Source organism: Narcine bancroftii, chromosome 1, assembly GCF_036971445.1.
Source record: "Narcine bancroftii isolate sNarBan1 chromosome 1, sNarBan1.hap1, whole genome shotgun sequence".
In the NCBI taxonomy this organism is placed as follows: Eukaryota; Metazoa; Chordata; class Chondrichthyes; order Torpediniformes; family Narcinidae; genus Narcine; species Narcine bancroftii.
In genome coordinates, this window is record NC_091469.1 from 368,166,568 (window position 1) to 368,179,671 (window position 13,104).

The 13,104-nt window shown below is 38.3% G+C and overlaps 1 protein-coding gene across 3 annotated transcripts in view; it reads left to right on the plus strand.

The window, feature by feature from the left end:
• The first annotated feature begins 3,875 nt into the window (after positions 1–3,875).
• The window catches only part of LOC138750832 (inactive phospholipase C-like protein 2), a 290,403-nt gene continuing 281,174 nt past the window's right edge, over positions 3,876–13,104 (plus strand). Inside the window, exons 1-2 of one of the 3 annotated variants that reach the window (XM_069912968.1) lie at positions 3,876–4,308; positions 4,596–4,834. In XM_069912968.1, the coding sequence (XP_069769069.1) occupies positions 4,604–4,834 (231 nt within the window). In that variant the 5' untranslated portion in view covers positions 3,876–4,308; positions 4,596–4,603. Of the gene's footprint in view, positions 4,309–4,595; positions 4,835–13,104 lie in introns of those variants that run through there. The other 2 variants (XM_069912957.1, XM_069912977.1) reach the window with 2 other exon arrangements.

Consider the following 13,104-nt stretch of genomic DNA (forward strand, 5'->3'; position numbering starts at 1 on the left):
GTAAGATTATCCACTTTTGAGCGGCAATCCAAAAGATTAGATAAAGAAATAGATCTTGGTCAGACTAAGTCTGTTGTGCATTCAGTGTTGTATATATTCACATCAATGTCACACATGAGCTCTGCTGTAATTTGCATGTGAAATTGTATGATTTTGAAATGAAATAAACAGTACACACAAAACTTAATATATTACAGCTATAACAGAAAAATGAAAAGTAGTCTTATGAATTGGTGGCAAGGTTAGCATAGTGGTTTAGTGCAACAATGTTACAGCACTAGCGATCGAGGTTCAAATTCCATGCTGTTTGTAAGGAGTTTGTACATTCTCCCCATGTCTGCGTGGGTTTCCTCTGGGTGCTCTAGTTTCCTCCCACTGTTCAAAACGTACTGGGGTTGTAGGTCAATTGGGTGTCATTGGTGGACACTGGTTTGTAGGCCAAAAGGGCCTGTTTTACCATGATGTATGTCTAAATTTAAATAAAAAATGGTAAAAAAATTCAAAGATAGTGTTTGATCATCTAGACCACAGGACATCTATGTTCATTAACTACTTCATGGCATTCCACACAATCATGCCAGCAGAACTCCTGAAAGACCTGGGACTTTTCATTCCTCTACAACTGGATCCTTGACTTCCTCATCAGCAGACCCCAATCAGAGCAGATTGGTATCATCACTCTGTCACCACAGGGGCACCTCAAGGATGTATGCTTAGTTGCATTCTCTATTCCTTGTACACCCATGACTGCTTAGCTAGCTTCAGCTCAACTCAATTTACAAATTTGATCATGACACCACCATTGTTGGCTGAATAACTGGAAGTGAAAAGTCAGAACACAGGATGGAGATTGAGAACCTAGTTGAATGGTGCTAGAACAACAATCTTGCTCTCAATGTCATCAAGACCAAAGAACCAATTTGTGATTTTTTTTTTGAAAGAGAACCAGAAGGCCTATGCAACTGTCTGTATTGATGGAATGGAGGTGGGGAGAGTCAGAACTTTCAAGTTCTTGGAAATCCATATTTCAGAACATCTTTCCTGGAACAAGCACATGGAGGCAACTACGAAGAAGGCATTGCAACTTCTATTTGGCATGTCATTAGATCCTCTATCAAACTTTTACAGGTGCACTGTGGAAGGTATACTGACTGGTTGCATCACAGTCTGGTCTGGTAATTAAATTACCCAGGAAGCAAGAAGACTGCAGAAGGTGGTAAACATAGCCAGGTCCATCATAGGCTCTAATCTCCCATCCATTGCAGATATCTATGTGAGGCACTGTCTTAAGAAGGCAGCCAACATCATAAAGGACCCCGATCACTCTGGTCACAATTTCTTTTCACTGCTATTGCAGAAGTACATAAGTCTGAAAATCAGAACTTCGAAGTTGAAAAAGTTTCTTCCAATGGCTATCAGATTCTTGATACTTTTGGTACACTGACTGCTCGGACAGCACAAAAGGACTCTGCATGATTGCAAGATGCATTTTTTTGCATGAGATTTATAATGAATATTTATTATCTATTTTGTTATACCACAGACCAGCAGCAATAGAAATGTTATTGGTTCAGATAATAAAAACATTTCCAATATTTTCAAGTGCTAATGAAGAGATTGAACTGAAATGTTAACTCTTGATCTCTCTCCATAGTTTTTGCCTGAGGCTCCTTTTTTGATCAAATTTAGCCTCTTCCCAATGTTTAAGCATTTCACTTATCAAAAATCAAAGCCAACATATGTTTAGACCAAGATCAATAATTGTAAAAAAAAAAATTGATTACTAAAATACATTTTTTCTTCTTTGTTCATGGGAAATGGATGTTCACTACTAATGACTCAATGTTGATGCATTTGGAGCCACGTCTAGGTTGATTGCATGAGGGTGGCAGATACACTTCCCTGAAAAAGGCAAGGAGGCACAATTCAAAAAGGAAGAGAATAAAAATGTAAAAATAGCATTGAGCATGCCCAGTGTGTGAAATCCAGAAGGTTACTAAAGAAGACAAAACAGATAGTAAGAGTAAAAAGAAAGGATTCAGAGAAGCACAGAACTATCAAAATCAACACAATTTTTACAATTCATTAAGTTGGTCAGAACAAACTAACAATAGTAATAATGAAAATAAGAATGCTGAAAGATGACCTCATGTCATTATTTCCAGAGGATAAATCAAACAGCTTGTTTGGCATTATTTAATTACAGAGAACATTGATGAAAATTAATACAACAGTTGAAATTAGTATAAGCAGGTGAAAATAATAAACAGTATTATACCGCTGATAGAAATGAAAACACTAAGTGCCAGAAATACTTAGCAGATCAGGCAACAAATGTGCAAATGGAAGTTGATATTTTAGGTAGAAAATATGGACAAAAGTGAAGAGTGGGCCAAGAGTTGGAAAAAACAAGGGAAGTGTGGGGAAAATTTAAAAATGAAGTCCTCCAGTTGACCTCATGGGGGCAGTCAGGAAGATGAACCTGAACAAAGAAACATCAAGGATCCCAAGAATACTGTTTATATCAATACTGTTTTAGCAGAAGGCACCTGCTAAAGTTCTGCATTAGACCTGAAGGTTAAAATTGATATCCATGGAAATGAAGGATTATTATTGATAGGAAACTGGCTGATTAGAAACAGATAAAGGAAAGTGCTGGAAAGATGTCCCCAAATATCAACTATTCACTAAATTTGTTAACGACTTTGATAATGGCACTGAAAGTCATATTTATAAGTTATCTAATGACAAAGAGAATAGTCACATTCCGAACAGATTGAAGCATAAAATTACAAATAGATTACAAGAATGAGCAAAATTCTAATGAATGGATTTCATTGTGGGTGCATATGAGGCCATTAATTTTGATCTTTTCAGCATTTTTCATGTTTCCGAAGTATTTTTTGTACAATGAAATATTTTGGCAGCATATTCATTATTTGAATGTAAAAAAGTATAGTAACAATGTAAGAAAGTGTAGCATATCTGATAAAGTTAGTGGCAACTTTATATGGAGTATCAACAGGTCTTGATTGAGTATAAAAGGCTAGTGGATGACTGGTCTTTAAATCTAGTTGATCAAAACTGAGTGGTTACTTTGCAGAGTTCTTGTACTCAGTCTGCAAGAGCAATTCTGGTTTCGGCAGCTTGCAACATCTTCATCCCGTTATCTGTCTGTAGCATCCCACACTGTTATAAGGAAGCTGAACACAAACTTGAGGGTCAAATCCCCAGCTCCCATCTGGGCACACTGCCACTTTCCAAACTCTTATCGAATTCAATTACATTCTGTACCAGAACTGGCCATTTCTGTTAGAAATCACCCATCTGTAATTTTGGCACAGCCAAGACTTACTTGGCATGTGTTCCACAGCTCAATAGTAGTAAGACACAACATAAACAGTGAAGCATAATCAGCCCTAAATGCAACATTTATTCATTTTCCCTGATCTGGAATTTTTTCTTATGTTCCTTTTGCCCAAGCTCCCCACACCCCTACCTTTCCTGCAATTTAAAATTACCCTGATCTGAACAACAAAGTGCTGGAGGAACTCAGCAGGCCAGGCAACATCAATGGAAAGAAATTGGCAGTCTCTCTTTTATCTCTTTCCCAGTCGTCATGGTGGTCTCGGACTCGAAACATTGAATGTTACTCTCTCTGCCCGGGATAGTAGAATTGCCAGCAGTTTTTGCTTTTATTGAAAGTTTATTACAGAAAGTTACAAGATGGAGCGAGATAAATTGCGTCAATGAACTTCTAAATGAGAATTTTAAGAACATTGGGTGTGTGTCTCCCACTCGAATCCGGTTTCAACACCGACCGCCCAATTGGATTCCCTCAATCAATACCGAGAGCAGAAGCGTGGCAAATAGCCCAATAAAATGCTCACGATTGTGACTCCTTAGCCAATCAGATTCTTCCTTTGTTCTCGCCCTTCTCCAATTGGAAGCATCGGTGACAGCGCGCTCTGAAGTGACAGGAAGAAGGTGCGTGTGTGTGCAGGGGCGGAACGAGAGGGGATTATTGCGATCAGGTGCTTCCTTGTTGACAGGAGCCGTCGGCTGATTGACACGCAGAGGTCCCGCCTCTGTTCTACGAGTGTGAAAAAACAAGACGGGAGCCGTCAATCAGTCAGGTGGAGGGTGAGCCTGTCACCGGGGAAACGGACGCAACCGGAACCCTGGGCTGTCAAGGCGCTCGTTGCGTTCTTCACTTGCAACATTTCGGCACCGACTGAAGTCCCGCATCTGCAACTCGAGCGCATCCCTGTCATGGATTGGTCGAGATAACATCAGAGGCGCAGAAATGTAAATGTTGCGGCTTTTTGATACGTTTTGTCCCCGGGTTGCGTGCTCAGTGGGCTTTCGGTTGGTGGCAGTAGTTGGTTCGTGTGCCGGAGGGACTGTCACTATTATAGCGGGAGGTTTGCAACACGTATTTTGTGGTGGGTGGGTGGGGGGTTGCATTTCAACAGTATAATTTATATACCATGCACGTCGTGGACAATCGCCGTTTCTTTTCTTTTAATTTCAAGGATTGAAAGTCCACCTTGTCCTGATAGTTTTGTTTTTACAAGTTGTTTTTTTTAAAAAAGAACAAGCCATGGCGGAAGGAAAGGCGGAACGTGGTGTCCCGTCTCGGGTGCCTTCGTGTTCTGCTTCGCCCTCCTGGGCCAAAAAGGAGAGAGTTGAAGCGGTTTCAAACGGAGACTGTGTGGGAGAAGAGTCGGTGACTGCAGTAGGAGCCCAGCCGTCAAGTCCCGGACCTTCACCAGTCACAGCACCATCCCAAGATGGAAAACCAAGCATCCCTCGCAGGAGCAGCATCATCAAGGTAAGAGTGAAACTGACACGGCTTATGTGATTGTATCAGCCCTCTTTGCACAGAAAGTAACCAAATTGACGAAGACCAGGTCGATACAGTAGTCGTGACCATTGGGTTGACAAATCTTTTTTTGTAGGAATCGTGTCCCGTGCATCGAAACGCCAGAATCATAAACGGATAGAACTTCACAGGGGCATCTTTGATTTTTTGAAGATCATTTGCTCAGCGTTATGCATTAAATGAATCAATTGAGTGATGGAGAGAGAACAGTCAATGTTCCAAAGTTTTCCTTTAAAATACTTTTTAAGGATTAAGTTGCTGTCTTCTAATTGTATCCTCTGCCATTGCCATGGGCGTACTTACCCCTTTGGTAGGAAATTCATCAAGGTCTGGCAGTTATTTTTCAGGTGGCATTAAAAGGTTGGAATCTCTTTTATTGACATCTCCCAATAAAGTCTGCAGGATTATTGATGAGATTTGATGTTAAAGCTCTATTTGCAATTTTGTGGCAGTCCCATTTTAATTTGTTAACTAATACATATATCAGTGTAAGTATTGAATGATCTTGGACATTTGTCTGTTGGTTTGAACAATTTTTATGATTGTGAGTTAGAAATTTTATTTGATATTATACTGTACACTTAATTTAAAGCTTTTGAGATGTTTGTTTTATGAGTGGGCAAGGGTCTTGGCAGATGGAGTGCAATGTTGGCAAATGTGAGGTTATCCACCTTGGAAGGAAAAATAGAAGATCAGATTATTATTTAAATGTTGAAAGAATGCCGCATGCATTTGTGCAAAGAGACTTTGGGAGTGTATGTGCATGAATCAAGATAAGAAGGCAAATGAAATGTTGTCCTTCATTGTGAGAGGGATTGAATTTAAGATCAGGAGGTTATGCTCCAACTGTTCAGCGTACTGTTGAGGCTATACCTACAGTTCTGTGCAATTCTGGTCTCCTTACAGGAGAAGATGTACAATGGCTTTGGAAGTGATGCAGAGGAGATTCCAGAGATGAGGAGATAAGTCTCTGAAGAGAGATGGAGTTACCTTGGGACAATGTTCATTGCAGTTCAGAAGAATGAGTGGTGATCTTATAACAACATATAAAATTATGAAAGTGGTAGAGGCAAGAAAGTTGTTTCCACTGGTAGGTTAGACTACAACTAGGGGACACAAGCCTCAAGATTTGGGGAATAGATGATGGACAAAAATGAGGAGGAATTGCTTTTAGTAAATCTGAGGAATTCTCTACACAAGAAAGCAGTATAGCTACCCCATTAAATATAGTTAATCATAATATATATATTATTAATTAATTTATTTACTATTAAATATATTTATGCTCATTAGGGGAATTAAAGGTTATAGGGAAAAGGCTGATATGGAGCTTAAGTCCATGGCCAGATGAGCCATGATCTTATTGAATGGCAGAGTAAGATGGATGTGCCAGATAGCTATTCCTGCTCCTATTTCTTATGTTTTTGTGATTTTGACAATCCTTCAATAGACCTGCTGCATATTTTTCAAAACTTCTCAAACTCATAACATATTTCAATAGCATTCTTGCATCGGATGATGAAGAGTCTAGGTTCAATTTCCATTCAAGACACTTGAGACTAAAGATCTGGGCTCACTTCTCAGTACATTACTGAAGAAGTGCCCATTGTCAACTGTGCCTTTTTTATTGGATGAGAGGTAAATTTGTCTACTCGTTATTTCAAAAAGGGTATGTATCCTTTGTGATTATGCATTTCTTATAAATTTTCAGGAAGTGACTATAAGGTTGTTATCATGTATATGCTTGAAATGTAAAGGGGTGTCCGCAATGGATGTTATATATCCTACATTACAACAATAAATGCGGGGTAACTTAGATGTATCTCAATGACTCTAAAGCATTTTGAAAAGTACATGGAAGTTGCTCTATAAATACATGACTAATTACAGACAAAATAGCAGGAACATAATTTCATTAATATTTTTCTTGATAATATTGCTGTAATTCTGATAGCATTCACAAAATGCCAAAGATTTATATAATTACTGTCTAAAAAATCTTCCATATATTCAAGTTCTATTTCTTTTTCATTTGGTACCCTTCCCTTCAGCCTCATCAACTTTGATGAACTTTGACTTTCATGTTTTTGACAGGGTTGATTGGTGAGTGATTATTGAAAGTATATAACACAATCACTGATTAGACTAACTTGTAATCTATTTTTAAGTTTCCCATTCCATTATTCCATAAATAATGTCTTGGGCACTTTTTAATCTGCCCAACTCATGAAGGGTTACCTGATTGTTCTGCCATTTGATCTGGTTAACTTTGATTGCACAATTTAGAAATACAGTGGAGAATAATTTCTTAAAAATTGTAAGTTAGAGGATTTATCTGACTACTACAAACTTAAAAATAGTTCCAGACATGAATGCACGTTAATGGAAGTTTGTGAAAAGCTTGTATACAGATATTTTGTTGCTACACGTCACAATCAAGAGGGTTTTGCTGAGTAATGTTTTTGCTAATCTTTAAGTTTTCACACACCTGATGCTAGTCAGGTGTGCATGTACTAAGATGGATAAACTAAGATTTTAGGGACTAAGTATGAAAATTTATCCCCAGTACAAAGATAGGCGGCAAAGCAAGTCTGTGCTGCTGTTCACTGCCAGGAATGCTGAGAATAGCCAAGCCAAGAGCTGAGCAGAGGACAAAGAGACTGCAAAGGGAAAATGTGAGAATAAGTCTGGGGAAAACTTTGGCAGATGGAGGATTATGTGAAGCTATCCATTTTGATAGGAAGCAAAGAAAACCTGAACATTCTTTACATTGTAAGAGATTACAGAGTGGTAGATTTTGAATCAATCTCACAAATCCTTGCCCTCAAAACACAATAGATAGGATGCAAATACAATAAAAACTTTGGAAGACAATCATGCAAATAGGTTTGAATACAAGAGTAAGATTGTGCAAGTGTTGGTGCAATCACAGCTGAAATATATCTCCAGCAACCAAAGGACTCTCACAAGAATAAATGGTGCTCTTTTGGAAAAAAAACATGATTCCGAGGGGAAAATAATGTGGTAAAGCTGTGAACGTGCTTCCCCTCGTGGGAAAACTGATGGCGAGAGGAAGACAGTTTTTTTTAAAATAAGCTGTTTCCCATTAAAGAACAAGATGAAGAGGAACTTTCCCTCTGAGTCATGAATCTTTGCATTTCATTGCCAAAAGATGGATTTGCTACTTAGCCTACAGGAGCTTTTGTAGAACAAGTTAGAAGGTGCTATTAAGGCCAACTCAGACCAGCCACGATCTTTCCAAAATTCAGGGCAAGGCTTAAGGAGCTTAATCCTCTTTTCTGTGTGATTATAGGATGTTTGCAATAAAGTATATTGTTACTGAGTTATGATTTACAAAAACTGCTTCAAGGCAAGGACAGAATAGATGGAATCAGAATGATTCGTTATAATCAGAATAGATCAGAATGAATGTGAAGACATAATATAGGTAAAATGACACAGTTCTAAAGGATTTGCAGGATCTGGCTATAATTATCTAAATCTTTGAAGGTTAAAGATCATTTTGTGGAGAACATCAATATAAACCTTTGCCTTAACGTTGACATGGAAACAGCTTCACTCTTTGGATCCTGGGCTTCGTAAGTGGAGGCATTGACTACAGAAATGTGGATGTTGACAATTTAGAAGATTCTGCTTTGGTTGCAAATTAAGTATTACATCCTCTTCTGGTTATCATCATTTAGGAAGAATGTGAAGGTCCTTTGGAAGGTGCAAAAAAGATTTACTACAATGGTTCCAGGGTTTAATCTCTCTCCAAAGATTGATTCATTCTCTATTAAACAAAGAAGATTAAGAGGAAATTTATAAAAGGTATACAAAATCAAGGCAGGTTTGGAAAAAAAAAGCTTTTTTCTATTAGCAGATGGTTCAAGAATCAGGAACACAGATTTATAATGATACAAGTAACTGTGAAGAGAACTTGTATTTTTTTTAAACAGGGAGCATTTATTATCTGGAACTTGCTGTTCGAAAGGATGACAGAAACAGAATTAATGGAGGAATTCAAAAGCAATTATAGAGGAAAGAGTGGGGAAAGTGTTATTTGATGGGATTGATCCAGAAGGAGTTTGTACAGACTCAGTGGACTGAGTGACGTGATGATTCAAGCTCATCAAATAAAATTTTTTAACAAGTATGGTTCTGTTGTTAAACATCCATTTGAGATACAATTTGGAAGAGTGAAAATGTTTTTTTTAATTCTGAATCATGAATGTTGAACATTATTGAAATAACAAATTTAATTGTCTGTGCATTTAATTGGCTTGCATCAGTGTGATTGAAAATTTTTAAAAAGATATGAGAAATCTGAAATAAAACAGAAAATGTTGGAAGCACTCAATAGGTCAGGCAGCATCTGTGGAGAGATCTTCCTCAGAACTAAGCCAATTCAGTCCTTTTCCAGGATCTTCGGCCTGAGAAGTTGATACTTTTTTCACTTTCCCTGGTGCTGATGGGCTTGATAAGTTTTACCACCATTTATTATTTTTTTTTTAGTATTGCTAAATGTTTGATATATTTGTAGCATCTCAGCTTTCTCCTCATTCAAATACAAAACCGCTTAGTGATGATTACAACAAGATGGAATCATAAAATAATTAAGAGGATGTGTTGTTTTGACTGGATGGTCCAAATACCTTTCACATATTTAACTTGTTCATGTGGCAGCGGATACTTTGCAGCCAAGAAACTGCATTGTTCTAAGTGGAATTTGCCGAAATTAAATTGTTCATAGTGGATGTGGTATGGGGAGCAAGATATGAAAATTATAGACAGGTGCTAAATATATAGAAAATACCATGGGTAGGAATCAGAGAACAATACAAGATCAAGTTTGCAAAGAAGTGAAATGAGAGTTGAGAAGTTTATTCTTATTTTGTATTACACAAAGCTCAAAGTTGCTAAAAACAAAAGCTGTGCAGAGTTGCTTGATTTGGCCGGATCCAGTTCTTGGCATGATCATAATATTTTTTCAGAGATTTTTAAAGATTCATAGCATCTTGAATTTCACCCAGAAGAAGCAAGTGATTTTGTTTTACGTTCTATTACAGTTGATGTCAAGCATGTACTAAGTTTATTATTTGGCAGTTCACAGAAAGCAAGATAGATGAATTCTATCCACTTTCAAAGTATGAAGCTTGGGTCATATGCTAAGAGTTAATGCTAGATACAGGGTTTAATTTGCAAAGCCAGATTGGTTTGAATTTTATGAGTAAACCCTACAGGATAGGAGGACATCAAAGAGTTCAGCAACCAAAGGACTCTCACAAGGCTGTGGGCTGCCCATGAAGACTGGATTGTGAGGACCAGTTTTGGGATTGGAATCGTGAGGGTGCTGATGGTGAGCGGGTTCCCAAATGGCCTCACCTTCACCTCAGGAACAGGCAGTAGGCGCAATGGCGATGGAAATTACGAGAGTAGGCAGTGGCATGGGAAGAGAAGGTGGGATCCACAGACCCTCTCCATGAGGGGACTCTCTTTTGCTTCTCATTTTCTTCTTAGTAGGGGTGCTAGATTAGTGCACCTTTAACAGGTAAACAAATTTTATGTATTTGGGTACATGATAATAAAGGAACCTTAATAGTTTCCACCAATGTAAAGCTGCCATTCTGAAATCTTTATGTCAAAATTTCACTTCCTAAAATGGAACATTCACCAATAACAATAAACTATTTAATCTGCTGCAATGTTATTTTAAATTTTGGGGAAATAGTGTGAGTGTGTGCGTATTTTTCCCCTTTCAATTCCTAGCAAAATGACAAACAACTAGAGAATTAGATCTTGTAAGTCTGCATTGAGGACTGAATATTACCCAGGAGAATTCAGTAATTCACTTTTTGAATAATGAAATGAGATCTTTAATGTTCAGTCAGGAAAACAGTTTTGGTCTCGAGTCTATCTGAAGTACAGTATTCAGTTTGTTCTGTACCAAGCTATTAACTGGCTAAATGCACTCAAGCTCCAGAGTGGAACTTGTGCTCTTTTTACCTTTTGGCAGGAGTTCTTCCACTGGCTTAAGATGACATTGGAAGAGTCCAGACAGTATTCCAGGATGGTTTCAGCCATGGCAGAGAAAACTTACAGAAGATAATGAGACATATCCTATTGGCCCTGTTGCGGCCTGGGACTGAACTTGGTTGATCCAGATACAGAGGGTTGATCTCACCTAACAACACCCATTAATTTTGAACCAAATAAGTACAAGAAAACTTACCTTAATCCAAGACACCAAAACCATATATGAATAATTAAACATATTAAACTAATTTAAAAAGTGAATTTGTTTCCTCCTTTACCACCTGATCCCTAGCTATTCCCCATTCAGGTCTTGGGTCTTCCACAGAACACAACAGCTTGGAAAACAGGCCATTTGGCACTTCTAGTCTGTGCTGAAATATCATTCTGCTAGTCCCATTGACCTGCACCCAGTCCATAACCCTCTCTCCCATCCATGTATCTGTCCAATGCATTTAATCTGGTGGAAGACTGAAGAAGCAATTCACAGCAAATTTCTGGAGAACCGCTGCAGGACTGCTGGAATCCGCTTGGCCAGGTGCGGGTGAGCAGGCCTGGAGGCCCGATCTCCAAACTTTATCATTGTCCAGAATGTTTGACTGTGCATGTGTGATATGCTAGCCTTGCTGCTATTTAAAGGATAAGATGCTTGCCTTTCTGTCCACAATCTTGTTTTTTTGCTGCACAAGTTAATTGTTGATCATTGAGATAACAAAAAAATTATGCCTAATGATCATTTAAAAAAACCATAATTGTTCACAAAATTTGACTTGCAGTGCTCCTCTGTCAACCACTTCCATGTTATTTTGGGAATAATGTTGATGCAATCAATCTTTTAAAATAAATTGGGTTGTGATTGTGGTAAATGCATTGATTGGGTCTTTTGTTAGTAAGTGTGCCCATTAGTGTTCAAAGTTCAAATTTATTGTCAAAGAACATGCATAACATTACATGCAACCCTGAGATTTTTTTTCTGCAGTTGAGACAGAATTGCTACTAATTGGTAGTGCAAAAAAATTGTACTCAAGAAAAGATATATAATCAAAAGAGAGAAATATTAACAAAGAAAGAAATCTCAGTAAACTCTGTAATACAGAAAACAAATATTCAATAATAAATGATGTGCAAAGTAAGAGCCCTTAAACAAATCTCTGATTGAGTTTGTTGTTGAGGAATCTAATGGTGGAAGGGTAGCAACTGTTCCTGTACCTTGTGGTACAAATCTTGTGGCACCTATACCTCTTTTCTGATGGCAGCAGTGAGAAGAGAGCATGTTTTAGGTGATGTGATCTTTAATGATTGCTAATGCTCTTCAGCGGCAGCTTTGTATGTAGATTTTCTTGATGGTGGGGAGGGTTTTGCCTGTGATGTACTGGGCTGTGTCCACTAACTTTTGTAGGACTTTCCACTCAGAGGTATTGGTACCTCCATACCAGCCGGTCAGCACACTTTCCACTACACATGTAGATGTTTGTCAAGGCTTTCAATGTCATACCAAACCTCCTGAGAAGGTAGAGGTGCTGATGTGCTTTCTTCACAATGTCCAGGAAAGGTCCTCCAAAATAGTGACTCCCAAGAATTTCAGTTTTCTCGCACTCTCTACCTCTGATTCCCCTCATGATCTCTGGTTTTCCTCTCCTCATGTCCACAGTCAGCTTCTTGGTTTTGGTGTCATTGAATGCAAGGTTGTCGTTGGTGCACCATTCAGCCAAGTTTTCAATCTCCCTCCTGTATGCTGATTCATCACCTCCTTTTATATAACCCACTATGATGGTATCGTCAGCAAATTTGTAGATGGTATTATTATTATTATACCCTGCCACACAATCATAGGTGTTAAGTGAATAGAGCAGGGGGCTAAGAATGCAGCTCTATGGTGCTCTGATACTGATGGAGATTGTGGAGGAGATATTCTTATCAATCCTTACTGATTGTAGTCTGGAAGAGAGAAAATGCAGGACCCAATACACAGTGGGGTATTGAAGCCCAGGTCTTGAAGTTTGCTGATCTATTATGAGGGGATGATGGTGTTGAATTTCAAACTTTAGTCAATAAAGATTGTCTTTGCTTTGAGAGGTTATTCATGGCCAAAATTAAATTTTATCTAAGTAAAGATCTGGACCCACTGCAATTCACCTACTGCCACAATCGCTCCACAGAAGATGCAATCTTACTGGCTCTCCATT